This window comes from Myotis yumanensis, unplaced genomic scaffold, assembly GCF_028538775.1.
Source record: "Myotis yumanensis isolate MYYU_CA2020_CCGP unplaced genomic scaffold, mMyoYum1.0.hap1 SCAF_1, whole genome shotgun sequence".
Lineage (NCBI taxonomy): Eukaryota > Metazoa > Chordata > Mammalia > Chiroptera > Vespertilionidae > Myotis > Myotis yumanensis.
This window is the reverse complement of record NW_027223752.1, coordinates 36,563,415-36,581,220: the sequence shown is the minus strand read 5'-3', so window position 1 is coordinate 36,581,220 and position 17,806 is coordinate 36,563,415. Positions and strand designations below refer to the sequence as shown.

Below are 17,806 nucleotides of genomic sequence, written 5' to 3'. Positions count from 1 at the left end.
ACTCGAACCCGCTGCCGGCGCCCAGTGCTGGCCCTGATCGCCCCTGAGAGCTTCTCCACCTCCCCCTGCTTCTGAGGGGTGATCGGGGCCAGCAGCCACCACTCGCACCCCCTGCCGGCGACGGCCCCACTCACACCCCCTGACGGCTCAGGCCCCACTTGCATCTGCTGCTGGCCCTGGCCCCAATCGCTCCATGGTGTGACGGCGATGGGAGTGGGGCTGCTGGCAGACAGGGGATTGGGGACTGAAACGGGAGGGGCCGAGTGGGGGTACTGAGGATAGGCTGAGACCCGCCCCTGTGCCCACCACAGCCTCGAGGCCGATAGTTCCTTTCAAGGTGCACGAATTTGTGCCCTGGGCCCCTAGTCTATATCATAGAAGCCTAAGCAAGCATTACAGTGGAACGACCAGTCACTATGATGCGCACTGACCACCAGGGGGCAGATGCTCAATGCAGGAGTTGCCCACAGCGGGAGCGCCACTTAGCCAGAAGCTGGACTCATGGCTGGTGAGCACAACAGTGGTGGCAGAGTCTCTCCCGCCTCGCCTCCACGGCAGCGCTAAGGAGCAGTGAGCTGAGCAGTAAGGAGCCAGCAGGCAGGTGGTAAGGAGTGAAGGGTTCCGGATTGCGAGAGGGATGTCCTGGATTGCGAGAGGGTGCAGGCCAGGCTGAGGGACTCCCCCACACCCCAGTGGCCTCTAGTAAGTATATAAGTTATTTGGTTTATCTATTCTCGTTCCCCCATCCCCACATCAAGGTATGTCAGTCTGTTTCATACCTCCATGCTTCGGGTCTTATTTTGTTGGTCAACTCACTTTGTTCATTAGATTCCACAAATAAGTGAGATCATGTGATATTTGTCTTTCTCAGATTGGCTTTTTTCACTTAGCATATTATTCTCCAGGTCCATCCCTGCTGTCCCAAAGGGTAAGAGATCCCTCTTTTTTTACAGCTGCATAGTATTCCATTATATAAATGTCCCACAGCTTTTTTATCTATTCATCTACTGATGGACACTTGGGGCTGTTTCCAAGTCTTAGTTATTGTAAATAATGCTGCTGTGAACATAGGGATGCATATGTTCTTTACTACATTTATTTTAAAACAGGGATAATTGCTCTTTAGCAAACAAACCAGATTTTCTTTTGTTGTTGAAATGTTCAGAGTTCATATAGATTCTATATTTCATACAGTAAAGACATAGACTAAACTTGTCTACCTAATGCCCATTTAAGGGAATGTTACATTAATATACAAAATAAAATAGTTGTGAGGTGATGTGCTTTTCTAAGGAATTTCACAGTGCCAGTTTTATTTGTAAGAAACCTCTATTAAAAGTAATTAAAAAATAACGTGAAAAACGGATTTCAAATATGAATTCTTCAAATATAAATCAGAATATTTAATTTTTGCTAATAGCATTTATCTAGCACATTATATTTACTGTATAATAACCCTTAAATCTCCCATAATTGTCTGAGTATGGTTAACATGAATCTATTTAATTAACAACTAAAATTTCATCAGCCAGATTTCAAAAGTATTTAGGTAGGGACTTTTCTTGAACCTTGTTGTGTCTGTTTGTCTATTTTAAGAAGAACTAAAAATATTAGAATTTCTTTTTTGATGTGAAATGATAAAGAAAATTTGTTTCTCTCCAGGGTTGACTATATGTTTCTTAAAAGGAAAGCATCATGCTTTCTCTTTTCCATAGTCTATATGCCTTAGTCTGGTATGAATCTTCCAGTTTAAAACTAATCACCTGACTGAGAAGAAAGGCCACTTTGAATTAAGTAGAATTGACATATATACTCTATCAAAGAACTTGTTAAAAGTGATTTATCTTCCACAGCATTTTCTTCTATTCTAATTTAAATCATTGCTGCAATGGCTGACAATTCCTTTATCTCATTTTTCTTAAAGTGTCAGCATAAATAATATCACCTTTACTAGAAAATACAAACATATTCACTAACAATGGAAATGAAGTATATAAAATGACCTGACAAATTAGTGATCTAGAATCTAAAAACTTTACAGAAGACTTGAAATTAATTTTTGTCCTCTTTAGATTCTGTTGATTTTTTTTTTTTGCCCTTTGATTATTTTTTAACTGGATTAAATGAAAATACACAAATTATCACATGCACTTATGTATGCAAAATGAAGTTATCATTTTGATGTGTTACGTGTGTTATGATTTTAACTTACAGGTCTCCTATAATAAAAACCACATTTTTTACTTAGATGTGAATATGCATAGTTTGAAGTTTATTAACCATTGCTTTGACAGCAGCAATGTTCATTTAGAATTTTTGGTATTGTCATATAATTTATATAGTATTCCTTTCAAAGCTGTTAATTCATTTATAGCAGTTATCAAGACTTGTTGTTGTAGAGAAGGATTGTCTTCCTTTCTTATATGGTAAGTATTTTAATGTTTCTAAAAATTTTAAAAGCCATTTTTTAATTCTCTTTCAAATTTTCCTAGGAGACTCTGATGTAGGTATGCAGAATAGCTAGGGAAGTTACTAAATCTTATTATTTTTATAGTTTCAGCTAACATCTTCAAGATAGCATAGTAAGGAAATAGAAAAGAAACAACACAATTCTTTGATGACCCGAAGAGATTTCTTTTAAATCCTAGCTTTAAATTTAATTATTTTCTCTGATAGAACTTACTGTATTTTAGTATATTGAGTTTTCCAAGCATGGTCCTTTGTAAACATTTACTTTGATGTGTGGAATTTTATTAAATTTTTTCTAGACAGGTCATCCAATTTAGCTCAGCAGCATAATTCATAAGAACAAGCTGTCATCATTTTCTTTATAACCTTTATACAGTTTTAGGGATGTACCATGAAGATATTTCACAGTATTCTATGCTTTTCTACAGTAGAACACAATAAAAATGTTAATAGGTCACATTTATTGAGCACCTACTAGTATTTTGGAGAAGTTAGTCCTCCAAATGAGTCTTTTTGGTACTTTGTTATTTTTGTAAATCAGATAAGGAAATGGGGGCTTAGAAAGGTTAAATAACTTGTTTAGAGTCACATAACTAGTAAGTAGGACCCTGATCAAATTCTGCCTTCCTCTTAAACAGTGGTTCTCAACCTTCCTAATGCCGCGACCCTTTAATACAGTTCCTCATGTTGTGGTGACCCCCAATTTCATTGTTACAAGTTGAACATAATTAAAGCATAGTGATTAATCACAAAAACAATATGTAATTACATATGTGTTTTCTGATGGTCTTAGGCGACCCCTGTGAAAGGGTCGCTTGACCCCCAAAAGGGGTCGCGACCCACAGGTTGAGAACCGCTGCTCTAAAACCTAAAGGTTCTGTTTCACTTAGTAGTAATGTTTTAACCTCTGCCCTAGGTAATGCACCTAACCAGCAGTTAGAAATGCACTGATTCAAATGATCTTTACAGTGATAGTGATTAATTCATCTGATTTATCCACACTTATTAGCATGATGTATACCCCACAGTGGTGTGGTTTGGGATAAAGGACACGATAGTATGAAAAAAGTTTTCTTTGGAGGCCTAGAAACTCTTTACACTTATCTTAAAACAGCTGAAGATAATTGGACCCAAGCATCACTGACTAATAATGGACAACTAAATCAGGGTAACAGTCAGTCAGACATTTATAATTTATGCCATCTCACAGTGAATTTGTTCGTAATGTGTTTTAATTTATTCTGTTATAGAAAGGAAGAATAATAAAAGCCTGTATTCTAATTCTAGTTACACCAGTTACTAGCTTTGGAACTTTGAACAAAGTTGTTTAACCTCTCTGAAACCTCCTTTCCTTATCTTTAAGAATACCTTTTTTTTTCATGATTATTGTGAGTTGTAAATGAAATAGCTTAAATGCTAAACATAGTGCCTTGAAATTAATGGGAGTACCATATTTTATAATAGTTGTTATTACTATATTATCATTTTCATTATTGATATCAGAACAAACAAGAGTAGGGAATAAATTAAAAAAAAACAAAACTTGCTTTGCTAACTTGAGACCTTTGGAAACTAGCAATTTGGTGATAAGCGTTCAGATAGATTAGCATGCCCTACTTTTTCATTAAAAACATTATAGTCATAGACATCTGTCAATTTGTTTAATTTAAAGAGTTCTATTATGAATGTAACTGTACATTTATATTTTTAGATGTTTGTGTGTATATGTTTATATATATTTCTATACATTGTTTTTTTTTTAAGAGAAGAGTATATCTTCTATAGGCATCTATTTAAAAAGTTTTGAGCAGAATTAAAAAGTTTTGAGTGTTGTGGCTTGGTTTCTCTAATTCAAGTTACTTAGTTTACTTTCATCATTGAATTGTGGAGAAAAATAATGTTTCCATCATACATTTACCTATTCCAAAGACTGAAATATTGTTTGGAGATATATTTTATTCAGAAGTTAACATAAAATTTACAAATACTTAATGGTTTTAAAAATAATTTTTATAAGCCTTGGAACATAAAACTTAATTTTTGCCTGAGCCCAGTTTCCCACTTTATGAGAAACAAACAAAAACAGAATCAGTTAGCAGCAGTAATAAAATAGAAAAAAATATGTATTCAGAAATGTTCACTCTAGCATATAAGTAAGGTAGTAATTTTTCTGAAAAGAAGTTGGAGGAGGAGAGGAGAAAACAATCTAAACTCAATGAGAATTACTTCTGTTTTCCTCCTCCTTTCCTGCACACTTTTAACAGTGGTTCAACTCTGCTTTATCTTAGAGCATTTCTTAAAAATCTAAAGTGTACCTTAGGCGACAAAAGTACCCTTTTGGAAATTTATTTTCCAAAAGAAATGTTATTTATTTTAATATTATTATTTATTAGTTTGGTAGGAGTATTTTCTGAAATGTTCTATATTCTTCCTCATGCTAGGGCATGGCTGGTATAGGGTATAAGCAAGCTACTCAATTTGGGGCCCATCTATATATATAAAAGGCTAATATGCAAAGTGTCCCCATGGGAGTTTGACCAGGAGACCAGAGTTCTATTGCTCGCTATGACGTGCGTTGACCATCAGGGGATGGCGCAGAACGAAGGGAGGCCCTAGCTGGCAGTCGGAAGGCCCCGATCAGCCCTGACCTCTGGCCAGGCCTAGGGACCCTAACCATGCATGAATTTCGTGCACCAGGCCTCTATTGTTATATAAAAAAAGAAAAGGCTTACCACCGTGTTGCTGGAAGCCTATGCTTAGAAGAATTTGAGGAGCATACATTCCTGGGCCAGATGTGTGAGGTACTCTAGTTTACCAGCTTTCCAAGTCTCTTTTTAAGATTTTGTCCTAAGGATTTTGTTTCACTTAATAAACTAGTAATTGTAGTGTTATCATTTTATCCTGCCTTTGAACCTTGCATCTAAAAGATTATTAGTAGTGTGAATGGGCAGATAACCAAGGCCTTTTCATTTTTAAGAAGAGATTTTCAACAATAGTTCATTTATCAGGTCTACTTGGTATATAAACTCTGAGAAAATTCAGTAATCTGCTGTAAATTAGTGCCCAGCAGATATTCTCACCAAATACCCTTGCTCTTTTAAGAACATAAAGAAAAGTAGCTATTGCTATTGAGAAATGTTGTTGGAATGTAGAAAAATTTCCCCAAACCAATAGATGTTAAAAGTAGTATAACTTGATATCAATGTTACTATTAGACACTATTTTAAATAAGAAAACCTGGAATAATCCTATATAATAAAGAGCTAATATGCAAATGGTCATCACGCCCTCATGCCATCACGCCATAATGGCTCAGACACTCAACACTGGGGAGAGAGGAATGGGGACCAGCCAGGCACAAATGAGCTCACGAGAGAGGAATGGGGACCAGCCAGGCTCTGACCCGGGAGAGGGACAAGTTGCCTACCCCGCAGTCCCAGGCGCCAACGGCTGTGCCTGCGGGCCCCGGAGAGGGACAAGTTGCACGCCCCGTGGTCCTGGGTGCCTGTGGCTGCGGCCCAGGCGAAATCGCCCACCCACAGTCCCCTGTGGCTGCAGCCAACCCAGGCGAAGCCGGCCTGGGTCCTGGGTGCCTGCTGCTGGCCAGATGCAGGGAAGCCCAGGTCATGGGTCCCTGTGACCGGCCGGACGAGGGAATCCTGGGTCCCAGGTGTGGGGTGAGGCAGAGGCGGTTAGGGCCAATCATGTCAGCAGGGGAGCAGTTAGGGGCTATCAGGCGGTAGGGAAGCAGTTAGGGACAACCAGGCAGGCTGGCAGGTGAGTGGTTAGGAGCCAGCGGTCCCGAATTGTGAGAGGCAGTCGGACATCCCCCGAGGAAGTCCTGGATTGGAGAAGGTGCAGGCCGGGCTGAGTGACCCGCCCCCCCCGCCCCCCCCCCCCGCACAAATTTTGTGCACTGGGCCTCTAGTATGTCTATATTTACCACCACTAACCTCTATCTTAGGTATTTTCTTCCTTTAAAGCTACTCGTTTTTTAATGCAAAGCCATGAGTCTGTAAAAATGTGTCAGTTGGATTTTTGATTAAATAATTGGATTTTTCATTTACTCATGTTTTAATTTTAGAAATACTTCTGACTGATCTTAAGCTGGCTACATGACAGCTTTGTTATTTTCCCTGTCTTTACTACCTCATTCTTCTTTCTCCCCTTGGCTCTGATAAATAGCCAATGATTTATTTGTTTGTTAGTTCCTTCATATGTGTGTATATCTATATATGAATATATACGTGAAACAACTACTATGTGTCAGAAAATGTGTCATGTGCTGGATATAAAATAGTGTTCTGACAGATGTGAGTGTAGGAGAGAAGAGAGACATATAAGCACTTAACAGTTAGTGGTTGTAGAAACAAACTAAATCACTTCAGTAGAGAGAGGATGGGTTAAATAGATTATGATGTCTCTATGAAACAAATATTTTGTAGCTATATGTATCATATTTAGCTACATATAGAATATATGTAAGATGTAAATTTCAACACACACACACACACACACAAAACATTTCTAGAAAAATGCATGACACTCATCAGTCATTGGCTCAACTGAGAGTCCATGGGGACTGGAATTGTTATTCATGATATATAATCTTTAAAGAAGAAAGAAACCTCTATTCATGTATTATATCTTCATTGTAATTCTAAGTAAATAAGATTTAAAGAAAACATGCAGTACACCGAACAAGCAAATAAGCAATTACACTTTTGTAAAAAAAAAATCTGGGGGTAAAAACCTTGAATTATTGAAACAATCCCTTATTAACCTCATTTTAAGTTTTATCCAAATGCCTTTTAAAAAAATATATTTTTATTGATTTCAGAGGGGAAGGGAGAGGGAGAAAAAGATAGACACATCAATAATGAGAATCATTGATCAGCTGCCTCCTTCACGCCCCCTACTGGATCAAGCCTGCAACCCAGGCATGTGCCCTGACTGGGAATAAAACCTTGACCTCCTGGTTCATAGGTCAAAGGTCAATCATTGACCCACACCAGTTGGACCAAATGCCTTGTTTTAACAGGGGTGCTGTCATATTTGAAGTGAGCAGGGACAACTCCCTTTCCAGATTGTGCTGTTTTTGGGTGCTGAATGGTGAAAGAATGGTCTAGTTTATACTTTTTACTTGTCAAAATAAACATGGTCACAGATTTTCTAAGAGAATTGAGCCTGAGACCTATTTAATGTTGATATCACAGTATCTTACAGCTGAATTTGGATACAGATTATCCCATGTGATTTTTCTGTTAAAACTGACAATGTTACTTGATCCTTTTACTCATTTTGGGGTTCCATTTTGAATTTTTGCACATTACGTAAAAAAGAATAAATATCGCCACAAGAAGTGGTTCATTTGAATAAAATAATATTTTCTCTCAATAGAGAAAGGGCTGGCTCTTCCATCTATCTAATTTGACAGACTCTTGGCAAAGCTTGTGATTACATTTTGTGGTTTGCTGGGAATATTTTAGTTCCATGAGTGGCCACTTAAATTTCTAAATGAAAAGCATTTGTAAGTTATTAAATACAATTTCAATTTTTAGCCAGTTTAGTTCATATTTATAAATAGTCCATATTTGTTAGTTGTAGTAGTTTATTGACAGGATGCCACTATTATAGATTCATTTTATAGATTGTTTTCCGTTTTTTAAAAAAATTCTTTTTACTGGGTTAAATGATCTTATCATAGCAACTCTAGTCCTATTTGGCAATGACTGAAATTTTAGGTAGATGATGAACAACCTTGGTAGCTCAGTAGGTTAGAGCACTATCCCCATGCGCCAAGGTTGCAGGTTAGATTGTGGTCGGAGTGCATACAGGAATCAACCAATGAATGCATGAATGGGTGCAGCAGCAGCGAATCCATTTCTCTCTCTGTCTCTCAACTTAATAAGAGACATTCCAATTGATATTTTTATAACAATATTCTAATATGTAGTATTATATGATACCAGAAGTTGGGAGTTAAATAGCAGTAATGATGAGCATCTGCCCAATTTTCATCTAGTTTTATTAAGGGACTAGAGGCCCAGTGCATGAAATACGTGCACTCGGCGCGGGGGTGGGGGGGGGAGGTCCCTCAGCCTGGCCTGTGCCCTCTCGCAGTCTTGGAGCCTTCAGGGGATGTCCGAATGATGGTTTAGGCCTAAGCCAGTAGTCAGACATCCTTAGCATTGCCACGGAGGCAGGAGAGGCTCCCGCCACTGCTGCTGCGCTTGCCAGCTGTGAGCCCGGCTTCAGGCTGAGCAGCGCTCCTTCCATGGGAGTGCACTGACCACCAAGGGGCAGCTCCTGCGTTGAGCGTCTGCCCCCTGGTGGTCAGTGAACATCATAGCAGCCAGTCATTCTGCCATTCAGTCAATTTTCATATTAGCCTTTTATTATATAGGATGCCTCTGCAATTAAAGAGCATTTGAATACATATATGAAGCCCAGAAAATAATATAATCCCATGCCTCTATTACTCATATTGAAAAAATGTTGATATTTTGTCATATATTGCTTCAGGTTGCTGGAAAAAACACAGATACTACTCCCTTCCACAATCACATTTCCCTTCCTTCCTTCCCAGAGGTAATCACTATTTTGAGTGTTGAATACCTCATATCCACACTTTTATTCTTTCTTATGTAAATACTAGAGGCCCGATGCATGAAATTCATGTAAGGGGCTCGGCTCTCGCAGCCCCGACTTCATCCGGAAAGTCATCTGGAAGGATGTCTAGAAGGTTGTTTGGCTGTCTGGTCTAATTAGCATATTACCCTTTTCTTATTATAGATGTATGCATGAAAATATGTCTTAAATGTTTTTAAAATTTACATGAGTGAATCATACTATATACATATTTATTCTTCTGTGACTTTTTTCATTCAACATTGTGGTATTCAAGCAAAATTATGTATGAGTGATACCTGTGGATACATCCATTTCTCTATTGATGAATATCTAATTTCTCCTGTGTACATGTGGTAGTTTCTTTAGGGTGATTACTTATGACACATGGCTGTCTTAATATATGTGCATCTTAAACTTTGGAGTGATTTCACAATATTTTGTAAGTAGATTGTTCTAACTTTATATCCTTACTTTTGGTATACATTATGGGCTGAATTGTGAGTGTGTATGTGTGTGTGTGTGTGTGTGTCCCTGCATTTATATATTGAAGCCCTCATCCCCAGTTAGAGTAGGACTTTAAAAGACATGATTAAGTTAAAATGAGGCCATAGGGGCAAGCCCTAATCCAGTCTGACTGTTGTCCTTAAAAGAGGTTATTTGAATACACAAAAGAGATATCAGGGTGTCATTGACACAGAGGAAAGGCCATGTGAGCACACAGTTCAGGGGCCATGTGCAAGACAGAGAGAGGCTTCCTTCCAACACCTTGATTTTTAGACTTTTAACTTTCATAATGGTGGAAAAATAAGTCTGTTGTTAAACCACCCACTTTATGTTATTTTATGGTAGCTCGAGCAAGCTAATTCAACATATGAGAGTTCTAGTTTCTCTATATCCTCACCAACACTCAATATCACAATTTTAAAAAAAAAATATGTTTTCATTGATTTTAGAGAGAGAGGAGGAAGGGAGAGGGAGAGAGATAGAAACATCAATGATAAGAGAGAATCATTGATCAGCTGCCTCCTGCACTGAGTATCTAGCCCTCAACCTGGGCATGTGCCCTGACCGGGAATTGAACCCTGACTTCCTGGTTCATAGGTTGATGCCCAACCACTGAGCTATGCCAGTGGTTCTTAACTTTAAAAGGAATACTTATGCTTATTTGAGCAATGGAATGTGATATTTACTATGAATTTTTTATAGATACTCTTTATCAAGTTAAGGATTTTACTTACCTTCCATTCCTTGCTAAGTGTATTATAATAAATGAATTTTGTCAAATGATTTTTTCTTCTGTTTTTATTGAGATTGTAATTTTATTTCTTTTCTTTAATTTATTAAGGCAATAAATTTACATTAATAGCTTTTCTAATCTTAAACCAACCTGGTATTATTGGAATAAAGTCTAGATAGTCATGATGTATTTTTAAAGCATTGCTATATTTATTAATATATCACTTATGATATTGAAAATGAGTTTTTAATTGAATTGACCTTTAATTTTCCTTTTCTTGACCTTATACTACTTCTATGTTAATCTTATACTAATTGCAGGAATGAAATTTTAGAAATTCCTCTCTTTCTATATTCCCTAGAAAACTTGTATTCCAGAACTATTTTATGAAAATGTATAAAACTCAATACAGTTATGCTGATCAGTACCATAAGCTGGGCTTTCAGGCTGCCCACGGTCACTGTTTGGGCTCCCAGGTCAGGCAGAGCCAGTGGCCATGAGCCACAGCAGGGCGAGGCTGCTGGCTTGGCTCTCTGCCTCAGTGGGGCTGTAGATGGGCTCCAGAGTTGGCCACAGCCTCTGGTTGGGCAACCTAGTGAGGCAGAGGCTGAAGGCTATGTTCAACAGTAGGGTAGTGTTGCTGGCTTGGCTTTCTCTCTAGAGGGGACTATAGAATTAGCTCTGTGGCTGTCTTGGGTCCCTGGCTAAGTTTCCTTGTTAGGTAGGGCTGAGGGCTATGCTTCACTGTTGTGTAGAGCTATGGCCTTGCTTTCCTGTTTTAACAGGCCATAGGGTGTGCTGTGCAGCCACATGGCATCTTTGGCCACTTACTTTGGGCTGTAGGATGTGTTACATGGTTGCCTTGCATCTCAGGCCAGACTTCCTCCTTCAGTGGGGCTAGACTAGAGGCTATGCTCTTTCAACAAGACAGCCTTCTGGCTGGTGACCCAAACCAGGCAGAATTGCCAGTTAAACTCCTTATCCAGTTGGGGCCACTGGCTCAGCTATGCAAATGATCAGAGTCACTAATTGGAATATCCTCTGAGGCCCCACCTCTGGCAGGAACACAGTTTGCCAAGATCCCTGTACTTGCTGTGAGCTCCTCCTCCTTCTCTATCTCTAGCTAACTTTCCCAGGTATCTCCATGAGGCATACTTAGTGGGCCTCACAGGATTCATGCAGAATGCTAGGGAAGCTTGATGTCCAGCTTGCGCTCTCCTTTCCCACCAAAGAAACTGCAGGCCCAGGGGGACCCCCTCCCTGCAGCACTGCGCTGACCTGGGGGAGGAGCAATGTGGGCAAAGTGAAGCTGCTCCTCCTTCCCTTCCTAATGCTGTTTTCCTCCAGTTTTGTAGTCCAAGGGATTGCTTTAGCCTTACCCCTGTGTGCTGGGATCTTTACAAAGGTATTTTGTCTATGAATAGTTGCTAGTTGCTCTTGCCCTGAGAGGCAACCACCTATTTGTCATCTATCTGACATCAGTTTCCTGGTTCAAGTTTTATCAAACTATTGTTTCATACATTGTGCCTAGATTTTCAGTTGTTTCAGGCATAATGGTAAATATGATCTCTGTTATTGCATCTAGGTCAGAAGATGTTCTATATATTTTTTGCAGCGAGTATGATTAAAAAACCAAAAAAACCCACATAATTCTCTAAATATTCACATAGAGACTTTTCTTGCAGATTGACTCTTCTAATTGGGGTTTGGAAAAAATGGTCCTATGTGTACTTTTTTTTTTTACATTGAATTTTCTATTTTTTAAAAATCTACAGTTTACCCATAGTTGGATTAGATTATTGTATATAATAATGTAATATAAATCACTGATGCATTTATGTTTTATTGGAATTAGATTATATTTAGTACTTAATGGAACGCTGCTGAAAAGATCTTATGCTATTTTTCATGCTTGTTTTCCCTTCTTATTCCACCAATATATGAAGAAATGAGATAAAAAGGAGAACTTAGACATATCTTTCTATTGCCTGAAATTTTGTATTACTAATTTGTGTTCTGGAAAAAAGAACATCCTTGTCCTGTGGCATATTGCTGCCAAAATAAATTTCCAGAGGTAATAGTTTTATTCTGTTTTAAAATTATTTCTTAAAAACCAGTCATCTAATTCAGAAAGAGAGTAAGAGCCAAGTTTTAAAAACTATATACTAGGAAATGCCCAATTTATAAATGTATACATATTTGTGCTCATAAGTTGGGTAATTGTGCACCTAACAACTCTATTCATTTTATCATTATTCACTTTGTGTGTATAAAGATGAAGGCTTTTTAATTCAAGTTCTGTGGCCTGGGACACTCATGGTTGGGGCGTGGTTATATTTCATGCTTCTGTTCAGTGTTAATGCATACAGTTTCATGGGAAATTATAGAATACCTTATTTACTCTGGTATAGCTATAACAAGGGGTTATTTACTTAACATGCATTCTGAAGAGGTATAAGTAATTAAGAGTTAATTTGGCTTCATCTGTTATATAAAACATGTTAGAAAAGCTATACAAAAATCTGTATTGGAGTCTTTGCATCAGAGGACTAAGTTGACATCTGAATTGAAGTTCTGCCAAGTATAATTTAAAAATTATGTTTCCTTAAAGTGATTGTGATGGTTAAAATAGATATCCTAGACATTTTGAGATTACAGCTCATCTCTAAAATGACTGAGCCCAGATACAGTAGTCCTGATAAAGTTTATTGACAGACACTGTGCTAATAGATTTTAGAAGAAAAAATAGTCATTATTTAGTCTAAACAATAATTGTGCAAAATCATATATATAAGTATATATATATTATTTATAATATATATGTAGATAATACACACACACACACAGATTATTATGACCACCTTAACTTAGGTCGTACATTTAAAGTTTCTTTTGCCATGTAAAGAAGCTTTCCAGGATTAAGATGTAGATATCTTTTATGGCCCAAATGGAGGACAAAATGCTGCCAAAAGTCACATAAAACAAAGCATGTTAGAAACCAGTACAGTTGGGAAAGAAGTTTTATGGATGGATTGATAATATAAGCAAGGAATCCTGGAGTTCTTCTACTATGTTCCAAAATTTTGTATTGTTGACTGATTTTTTTTTCTGATACAAACAAATGGGACATTAATCTTCAGTTTTTTTCTGATATACTTCATCTTCTACTCTTGTCTTGCCCTATAAAACCAATACTTAGTAATATAAGGTCATGCGTTCATGAATTGAAGCACAGATTTACACAGCTTGATATTATGTTTAATTTAGAAATAATTTACATTTGATATTTGAACATAGACACATGTTCAGATATGTACTTTCATATTTCCTTTAAACCTTTTCGTCACCCTTTTTTTCACCTTTGTTATTCTCAACACTAATGAAGGATTGACCACTTTGCCACTGATGGCAAAGTTTTTCTAAGCAATATTATGAGAGTTTTTTTAGGAGAGAATTCTAAAGGTTCCGTAAGTCCTAGGAGATCTCAGAGCTAAATTATTATCATTATTATTATTTTTTTTTTTTGATGAGGGATCATGAATTTATTTACTCAATCATCTACACACCAGGTGGCTGAGCCTGGATGGCTCTAGCCGAGCTAGATTATTTTTTGCTGTTATTATTCAGTATCATTCCAGTGTTTACATTTTATTGTATACCTTTGGAGAGAAAATTTTACTTGGTACTTCTAATATATGGCTCAGTGACTTCTACAGTTTCCAATAAGTATGTTTTAGCATGTAACTTTGTTAAGCATGTATTTTATTGCATAATTTATAAGGTAGATGTTTACATTTTTCTTTCCTGAACTACAGGATACCAGAAGGCCCCATTGATCAAGGGCCAGCTTCTGGAAGGATTCGTGCTTTAGAAGAGCAGCTTGTGAAGGCCAAAGAGCAAATTGAAAATTATAAGAAACAAACTAGAAATGGTAGGTGATTATACAGTATATTTCTCTCCTCGATATATTGATATTAGTACCAATAATTGAAAATTTTATTTCATCAAAATATTGGAAATGCTGATACTCCCAATTCTTTGACTGCAGGTCTGGGGAAGGATCATGAAATTCTGAGGAGGAGGATTGAAAATGGAGCTAAAGAGCTCTGGTTTTTTCTACAAAGTGAATTGAAGAAATTAAAGAATTTAGAAGGAAATGAACTCCAAAGAAATGTGGATGAATTTCTGTCAGATTTGGGACATCATGAAAGGTACACTTTTTACTTTATATTTTATTTGGGCTTTAGTAAAAATTATAATCTAAGAATGGGAAGCTGGAACTTTTGGTAATTTTTCTGTTGGATGGTAAATGATACCTACCATAGTTAGGAGTAGGAGAATACCTGAGATCTCAAAGGATAATAATTGCCAGATGTAGTTCATCAACTAAAAATATATCACGGGACGATATTATTTAAAACATATTTCTAGTCTGGCCCGTTGTGACTCAATGGTTGAACATTGACCCATGAACAGGAGGTCAAGGTTCAGTTCCTGGTCAGGGCACATTCCTGGGTTGTTGGCTCAATCCCCTTTAGAGGGTGTGCAGGAGAAAACCGATCAATGATTCTCTCTCATTATTAATGTTTCTATCTCTCTTTCCTTTTCTCTTCCACTGTCTGAAATCAATAAAAATATATTTAAAAAGTAAATAAATAAAACATTTTTAGAAATCACTATACCCTAAGTAAATTCTGAAGGTAGTGGTATAAGCCAACAATACTTTGGAAATCTGTAAATTTCCTTCATATACAATCGATATTTGAAGTGGAGTGTGCAGTTTTATATTATAATATACTGGAACTCATGCTGAGCTGGCAATTACTAGTATGTTTCTAATTCAGACATTAAAAACATTAAAATAGCCTCTTTTTAGGGTTTGTAATTAAAGATGAACAGGTTTTTGATAAAAGGGATCATTCTGTTGCATTTAGTTGCTAGAAAGAAGAACCTGAAATCTGCCTAATTCTTCTGTTTGCACTTTTTTGAAAATAACGCAGTTTATTACATAAAAAAGAAAACATTTTGGTGCTGGTGTGTTTATGCAGAGCAAAATGTATCTGAGAATCATTATAAATACAGTGAAAACTGTCCTTAGCCCTGTTATATTTATGTCTATATTCCCAGTAGGACTGTAATGGCAATTACTGTCTCATTAGTGAACAATAAATGAAAAATTGTTCTATTAACACAACCTACCACTGTGAAGAGGAAAAGAGTTACCCTATTACAATAGGATTCATATATATTAACATCATTAGCAATATTGCAGTGATTTTGAAATACTGACCTGCTGTTTTATTTAAGTGAAATTACAAATAAAATCTATCAGTTTATTTGACTCATTTTAACATTAATGAATCTACAGAAGTAAGACAGTTTGAAATCAAGGGACATTGAATTATTATGCCATTGGACAGACCCTTTGAAATTTTTAGCCTAGTTTGCAATCAAGTAGTAGTTAGACCATTAGACCAAATGATGACTAATTCTGCCCTTAATGCTTCTCTACCTTCAAGCTAATTCTAGGTACCAAGATTCTGTTAATTGGAGCTGTGTGTTTGCATGCTTTACTTATTGCAGTTTTATGGAAAAATCCAACTCTGAAGAGGATTTGAGTTGGGTAAACTGTGGTATTTAAAGGAGAATTTTGACTGTTGACTTCTGATGGAATGTTTAAAGTTTGGGTGATTTAATTAAATTACTTGAGAATCAAAGTAATTATTTAAAGAATTATTTTGTACATATATTTTGTTACCAAATGTAGAAACAGCATACAAATGAAAAACGTTAGGCCCTGGATACTTGATGTACGGTAAATCAGTGTTACATTTTTGTAAGTTGAATTATGATTCCTGACACTACCTTTCAGTATATGTTAAATAATAACATTGAATTGGATTAAACATTATAATAATACTAGAGGCCTGATGCACCAAAATTTGTGCAAGAGTAGGTCTTTCTTCCCCTGGCTGCCAGCACCGGCTTCCGTCCGGCACCCAGGACCTGGGCTTACCTCCTCTGGCCGCTGGCAGGCACCCAGGACCCGGGCTGCTTCCCTCCTCGCAGACACCCGGGACCCGGGCTGGCTTCCCTCCAGCCCTGGCTTCATCAGGAAGGATGTCCAGAATGACGTCTGGAAGACATCTGCTCTAATTAGCATATTACCCTTTTATTACTATAGATTTCACAGAAAATAAAAATGGAAAGGTACCCAAGGTACAAAGACCAATTTCTTTTACTGCCATTTGCAAAAATTATAATGAACTTGGGACACAACTTCACAGAGTAGTAATTTAACTCTAGGCAGCCAGATTAAAATGCAGTGGCACATATAATGAGCAGAGCACCATCAAACACTAGAGAAATAACCTTTAATGAATGTTCAAGTACAGAAGATTTGTATATATAGATTATGCCATCTTACTGTTAATTTTCATGTTTTTTACGTGTAAAAATTAAGACAGACATTTATGTTTGCCTCTGATGATTTACACAAAAATCTTTATTTCATTTTTATACTTGCCCAAATCATAGTGTTTATGTTGTCTCTGGACTGAAAGCCTATGTTCTCTGAGAAATCAGAGGTTAAGTTTATAAGTTTTCTTGTTCAGATTTCCCTATGAATCGCTCATCATTTTTTTTTTTGTTCAAAAAGACATCAATTATAGGGGGGAAAACTTAAGGGCTTTTGTTTCTTCAGAAGGGGTTCTTTCTTTCTTAGGACTTCGATAGAAACACTGATTCTCTTTTTTCCTCTCTGAATCAACTTTATTGCAGCATAATTTATGTATGATAAAACGAGCATATTTTAGTCCATAGTTCTATTAGTTTTGACAACTGTTCACAGTTTTGGAACCACCACCCTAGTCAAGATTCAGAACATTGCTACTGCCACAAGAAATTTCATTATGCTCCTTTGTAATCAGCACCTCCTCCATCGCCAGTCCCTGGTAATAACCAGATCTGTTTCCTGTCCCTATAATTTTGCCTTTTAAGAATTTTATATAAATGCAATCATACACTATGTAGTTTTTGAGTGTGGTTTCTTTCACTTGGCATAATGCATTTGATATTCATGCATGTTGTTTTATGTATTGGTAGTACATTCCTTTTTATTGCTAAGTAATATTCCATCGTATGGATATATCACAGCATATCCATTTACCAGTTGAAGGGCATTTGGTTTTTTTTCCATTTTTTGGTGATTATGAATACAGCCACTATAAACAGTACCACACATATTTTTCTAGAAACATGTTTTTATTTATTTTGGGTTAATGTCTAGGAGTGGGCTTGATTGGTCGTAAGTTGAATGTCTAATTTTATAAGACACTGCTAAACTATTTTCCAAAGTGATGGTACTATTTTGCAGTCACCAGCAATGTTTAATAGTTCCAGTTGCTCTGTATTTTTGTCTGCACTTGGTATTCTCAGTTTTTACATTACCCCTACCCCTTACCACCA

The 17,806-nt window shown here is 37.0% G+C and overlaps 1 protein-coding gene across 7 annotated transcripts in view; it reads left to right on the top strand.

The window, feature by feature from the left end:
- Positions 1–17,806, top strand: part of FUT8 (fucosyltransferase 8) — a 226,598-nt gene that overhangs the window by 136,219 nt on the left and 72,573 nt on the right. For all 7 annotated transcript variants that reach the window (XM_070418252.1, XM_070418213.1, XM_070418263.1 and 4 more), the window contains 2 exons: positions 14,155–14,270; positions 14,388–14,550. In XM_070418252.1, coding sequence (XP_070274353.1) covers positions 14,155–14,270; positions 14,388–14,550 — 279 coding nt within the window. The remainder of the gene's footprint in view (positions 1–14,154; positions 14,271–14,387; positions 14,551–17,806) is intronic.